Genomic DNA, 6,728 nt, shown 5'->3' with positions numbered 1-6,728 from the left:
CTAAAAGATGTGATATTTGTAATCATTGTATACAAAAAAATCACGTAAATAACTTCAGAGCAATTATTTTATGAATTAACTTTGATTTAAGTAAGTCAAATTGTTCACTGGTTTTTATATGAAATAACTTTCTCTATTCAAAGAGATCATTATATGGAAAACAGCAGATGATAAAAAGAAAACAGTGTATATTTTAATAAATAAGAGAGTAGTGAAGAAAAAGCAAGTATTTTTTAACTAATTAAAGTAATTAAAAAACAAATTCAATTTTACTAAATACAAAATGACTGAAAAACAAGTCATTATTGGTAAAGGAAAAAACAGTACCAACATTTACTTAATAAACTTATTAGTACTCAAATATAGACATAAAATTTAAAGAATAATTAAATTTTTCAAAGCTGTTAAGGAAGAATTATAATTATTCAGAACTATACATAGTTAATTTTTGGTGCATTTTAAAACTGTATTCTTAAAAAACAAAATTATTTTTTTTAAGTTGAATGAACCACTTTTATATTAATCTGAAATGACAAAGAGTAACATTTTTTGTAGCTTTAAAAGAAAAACAATATTTTGGATAAACACAGAAAATCACCATCTGAATGAAATAGTACATTTGAATACCAAAAAATTGTAGAACATACTTCATATACAAAAAAGGAAAAAAAATAAAAGTGGAACATTTAAATTGGACCCCACAATTACGTGATTAAGTTTCATATGTGTGACCAAAAGAAAAATAAAGTAATATTTCCCAGCGATATAAAAAGAATTATATATAACTTACCTAAAATACTAAAAAATCTTGAGACATCAAAATTTACAATGAAGGTAGTAGATTTTTTCAGAAATGTATTTTAACAAATTTTTAAATATTTAATCTTTAAGCAAACTTCTATTTTATCAACATATTTTGAAGGGAAGAAAAAAAATCTCTTGATTTAATAATAAATTATCTACATTTTATATTATTAAGAAATTAAAGACCTGTTTCACTAAATTAATAATAAAAGTAGAATTAAGGAAAGTGATTACAATAATTACTTTTCTTCAATATCTCCACACAACTGAATTAAAAAAAAATGTGCTTTTTAAATTGCGTCATTATATACACTGTCATCTTTCTTTTTAAAAAATGTAAGAATTAAAACAAATTAGTAAACTGACAAACAGAGTTAAGTATTTTTATGAATGGGATAAAAACACTTTGGCAGTGGACAAATGGTCAATTTCTGAGATCATAATTCCTTTGTAACTCATATGCCTATACTTTCAAATAATTATAGCACAGCTGACAAAGAGATAACTTCATGAATGCTCATGAAATTTAACACCACACCTCAGACTTGGGCCAAGAGTATTCAACAACAATCAACGGCAGAAATATATACAAATAAAAACACAGAGGGTATAACATTTGGTCATATCCGTGGCTTGTAAGTGAGCGTCACATGAAATGACTGAACATCCAATTCTGTGCAGTCCTGTTCCGTTATTCCAACTGGATTAGAGAGCCGGTTCATCATTTTAGCTCGTGCAGGACTAGAACCAGAAACAGGAAGTGGTTCAGATGACACTGAACTTCCTAGAGACACCACTTTGCTGACCCCCGAGTCTCGTTTGTTCTTGCTTGAAGAGGTTGATGCAGATGCACCAGCACCATTTTCTTTGTCACGCTTGCTCTTACTAGATGACCGTCGAACAAGACGACTACCTTTACCAGAAGGTCGCCGCACTAGTTGATTGTCACTTCCACCCCCAACAGTGTTTAATAATGAACTGGAAGAAACTGAAGAGGCATTGGATCCCCGCTTGGAATCACTTGTTCGCATTAGCTATAAAAGCAAAAATTATGAAACAGGAAGCCAACACACATTACTATTTACCACATTATCATTATGTCACAAACAAAATAATTGCAAAATGATAAGTTATATAAGAATATAAAAAGTGTTCTCAAATGAAAAATAAATATTTATATAAAAAACAATTGTAATAATGTCAAAACTGAATTAAAACATTAATTGAAGAAAATGCCTACAACATATATTCTGTATTTGATTATATTGTTACTGCTATTTCTTTGTGTTTCAATTGGAGAGCAATATCTTTACACAACATTACTCTTTCATTATTAGATAAAATGTTCATTTTCTAATAGATTTTTATAAATACTTCCTTTAAACCACGAAAAAAGACCAAAGCAATCTTAGCTCTGCTGCTAAACATGAAAAAGATGATGTGGAAACTCATTCAAAGCTTCTGTTCCAGAAGAGAGATTTACTAAAACTTAGTTGAGCAAATACTTACTTTATATGCATGATTTTCATCTGAAATTGTAACTTAGTTAAATGTAAAGAAATGTGACACAGAGTAACATGGAAAACCCTTGCAACACAACTAAAAAGTGCTTTCCTTTAGTTTGAATTCAAGGGACCATTTAAAATATATATACAGGGTGTCTCAAAAACCTCTACTACGGCTTTTATTCCTTAAATATTGATCACAGACATATACTGTAAATTACAAAGTTGCATAAAAAAAAGGCGCAAAATGTTATAAAATCGATTAAAAATTTTCAGGGGATTAAACTTTAAAAAATACAAAATTTTAATTTTTATATGGACCCTGTACAAAAAAATTTCTAGTGTAAAATGTGTCCCATCTTCTAATAAGGTCATGTACAAAATTTCAGAATTTTATCATGAAAACTCTCACAGATACGTTAAAAGAAAGTTGGTGAAGGGGCAATCACAAATTAAAATGCAAATGTTTACAGCTTCAGTGCAGATGACGCGATGCAGGAATGCATCATAAGGAAATAAAATATGCGTTATATCTTTAGTTTTAAATACAAATTTTAAAATCTATGCTTCCTGAAAAATACCTTAAAATTTTATATCATGAATTACACAATATAAACTAAAAATAGCACAGTCAGTGAACTTGTAAAAAATCTTATGTAATCTTTCATTAAAGTAATTTTTCCTTTAAGTTATGTAATCTTTCCTTTAAGTTATTATTTCTACACATTTTTAATACTTTTGAACCAATAAATAGAAAAATTATTATTTATTTATTCACTTTCTTTGTTAATTTGTGTACGACTCTTAAAACACGAACATCCAACATGATTTTGCCTCTTTGTGAACTCATATCCAGGTATCGAAAAGTGGTTTAAGTCAGCATTTATGTAGTTTTATATTTTTCAGACATTTTGTGATAAATTACTGAAATTTTGTTCATGATCTTATAAGAGGATAGGGCACTTTACTCATTAGTAATTTTTTTGTAGGAATCCATATAAAAATTTAAATTTTACATTTTTTTAAAGTTTAATCCCCTAAAAATTTTAATTGATTTCTTAACATGTTACACCTTTTTTCACGCCACTTTGTAATTTACAATATATGTCTATGATCAATATTTAAGGAATAAAAGCCGCAATCGGGGTTTTTGAGACACCCTATATATAATTATTATAGTAGGGTGTAGTAGGGAAAGATACTTTTAGATCTAGCTTTCACTTGAAAAAGTAATCACTTCATTAAATAAGCTTGATGAGATTGGCCATTTAACACTTTATCCATACACAAAAGAATAAATCCCCCCCCCTTCCTTGCAAAAAAATACATAAATAGGGGAAAAGAAAAAATATTATAACAGAATAATTTTTTAATATCATGATCACATTTAATTACAGTAAATTGGATAGTACTAAATTCAAAAAATAATTTAATGAAAATAAAAATATCCCCCACTCCATTCTCTAATTTTTTATCAAAAATACAATGTTTTATATTCAATTTTATTTTTAATGTACAGTCATATGACAACTAGCCATCATATTTGCAATAAATAACAATTTCCAAATTAAATTATTTTGATCCCTTGCAAAAGATAAATGTACAGCAAGTAATAGATAAACACTTCCTTTGCTACTTCATTAAATTATTTTCAACTAAAAACTTTCTTAATAGTAGGTTTCTGACTCAATTTAAGCATAAAAATTTGTTACAATGCAATAACATTAACACTTCCCAGTAAAGTGTTCTAACCTGCAAATTAAGAAGTCACATCTGTGTCTCTATGTTATCATTTTAACAGGTTACAAATATTATATTGTTTAAATTAGCATTCAAACTATTTGTACGTCAAGACAAAAAAAAACTTTTTACAAACAAATTTTAAATTGTATTTTATTAACGAAAAAATAAATGCATCAAATACTTTCGTTTGAAAAATAATATTTATTAATTATTTTCTAAGTTTTATGAATTACAAATTAATATTTTACAAATGAAAAAAATTGATGTTATGTTAATAATACACAAACATTATTTAACACTAAGTGATATAACCGACTTTTTCCATCATTTAGGGTCAACTAAAAAAAATAAATAATAACTGCATCATATTTTCTTAAAATTTAACGAGTAATATAATTTGGAAGGTACAGTTTTAATTAAGTAGTCAAAATTGCAGTTTGTTAAAAAAAAATATCATTTCTAAAAATTGGAAATTATTCAATCCAATTAATTAGAAATTAAGAGAGTTAAATTATCAGTTATTAAAAAATAAAATTCTTAGCAAAAAAACAAAAATATCTATTAAAAAATGGGATGTTTTTTATTTCAGAACCAAACGTGAATACAAATCAAAATGAGAAATTGGCAAATAATTAAAATTCATCCAGTTATCAATAAAGTAAATAACAGATTCGCTAAAAAAAAAAAAAAAAAAAAATGAAATAAGCACTAAATAAGTAAATGAGCTGATACATTTTTCATGGTACTTCTAGTGAAATTGAATTATGCTGGACATGCAACTTTGGTTAACAAGTAGTTTATTACATCATGCATATTTTTCTTGTATATATAAAAAAGAATACTGTATAAAATTTTTTATCAATATCAGAAATCAACGAATTTAAATTCCTCTTTGAAATTAATTTACTTTTCAATGAATACTAAATGAAATTATGAAGTCAAGTTTACCCTAATTCTATTGTTTTTAATATGAGAAATTCATACGAATATAATAGTAAATATTTAATGTAAGGAACATAAATGATCAATGGAAACTCTTTGTATGAATTAGTTATAAAAGCTGAAATTACACAATTAGTGATTTCATAAAATTTTCATCCTTTGATTTATTCAACTGTCATAAAAAACATACATGCAATAATTATTCAAGAATTCCAGACATAAAAATCTTCAGCCAAAGCATGCAACATTTTATCATTCCCATACCACATTTGAATAGAAATTAAATCATGCTAGAAAAAAAATGTTTCAATTTGAAATTCTTAAAAAGACCTCTATTATAGACCTCTATAATTAGCTAAATCTACTTTCTGGATGAATATTAAACCTTTTAAAGAAATTTTCCCATGCCTATTTTAAAATTTAGCCTAGCAAAATTTTTTCAATTGAAGATGGAAATAGAATTCAAATTGCTATTAGATTTGGAGGAGGTGGAAATTTTACAAAAACATAAGACAATTTCTAAGAATGGAAACTTATTTGAAACCCTAGAAATACATTTTTTTAATGATAATGACAGGAACAACTCATTTATGAAAGAAATACTTAAGTCAGATCCTGGGGAATTAAAATATCTGGTCAAATCACTTAATTGTAATTTTTGACTTTCTCCCATCATATTCATTTATTTAATAACCAATATCATAACTTAATATATCTTCAAAATGAAGGGAAGGTATTCTTTTCAATTCATATCAAATGGTTATAAAGCATGCAGTTAGTTGCCAGACCAAAATTAAAGGGGGATTAAAACTTAAAGCACAGGCACACAAGAAGGATAGAAAATTACCTTAATGGCAACTTCCTCATTTTCATCAATTTCAGGTGGAACCTGAATTGGTATAGGAGAAGGGCAAGGAGAAGGATTGAGAAACCATTCAGAGCGTGTTCGCATTCTGGCAGTCTGCCTCTCGTGAACCTGGGGAAGAAATGACAAAGATTTTGTGCTCTCGGCATAACGATTGACGGCTTTCAGCTCATCCGGATCAAGACCCAAAAAAGACAAAGGAGAAGCAGCCTGCCATATGGAAACATTACCAATTAACTTTCACTTTTCATTTCAAGCTACTCTACCTTCTACCGACACTAATGCAAATAACTATTGAGATTAATTTAAAAGTTTTTTTTTTTTTTAGATAAGAATACTTTTGATTGATTTTTTGACTGTTACAGTATAATTATAATGGGCTATCCACTCAATTTCCCAAATAAAAGTCTAAGATCTTTTGTTTGCTTTTAAGATATCTGACTAGGTTCGTAGATGAATTTTTGAAAAATGATACATAATTTTTTTAAATTGTACTAAATAGCTAAAGTAGACTTCAAAGGGCACCTATTAGAAGAAAAAAAATACACTCATTGTCTTCACTGCCTATTTACTGAAAATTTAGCGAAGTTTTCAATGTTAAGAAAAACAGAGCAAGTTAAAATATAATAGAGATAAATTTTTATTTCACCTATATTATATATATATAACTCAAATTACATAAAATGTAACACACTGCAAGATAAAAATTATTCTAATAAATAATTTTGTGAGAATTTGAAGTTGTCTGAAAAATATGTCTAAATCAGTGATTCCCAACCACTGCCTGCTGCACTTTTGTGTGCCGCCAAATTTTAAAAATGTATATAGTAGAAATTTTAATGAATTGATTTTGAAATATCATGTTTTCC

The 6,728-nt window shown here is 27.1% G+C and overlaps 1 protein-coding gene across 5 annotated transcripts in view; it reads right to left on the bottom strand.

Moving 5' to 3' along the window:
• Nucleotides 1–993: 993 nt before the first annotated feature.
• The window catches only part of LOC129988204 (uncharacterized), a 28,820-nt gene continuing 23,085 nt past the window's right edge, over nt 994–6,728 (bottom strand). For 4 of the 5 annotated variants that reach the window (XM_056096365.1, XM_056096364.1, XM_056096367.1 and 1 more), the window contains 2 exons: nt 5,842–6,069; nt 994–1,838 (listed from right to left, as the gene is read on the bottom strand). In XM_056096365.1, coding sequence (XP_055952340.1) covers nt 1,425–1,838; nt 5,842–6,069 — 642 coding nt within the window. In that variant the 3' untranslated portion in view covers nt 994–1,424. The remainder of the gene's footprint in view (nt 1,839–5,841; nt 6,070–6,728) is intronic. The other variant, XM_056096368.1, reaches the window with a different exon arrangement.

The sequence above is a fragment of the Argiope bruennichi genome, chromosome 10, assembly GCF_947563725.1.
Source record: "Argiope bruennichi chromosome 10, qqArgBrue1.1, whole genome shotgun sequence".
Lineage (NCBI taxonomy): Eukaryota > Metazoa > Arthropoda > Arachnida > Araneae > Araneidae > Argiope > Argiope bruennichi.
Note: the sequence above shows the minus strand (reverse complement) of the source record. Positions and strands in the feature narration are given on the sequence as shown.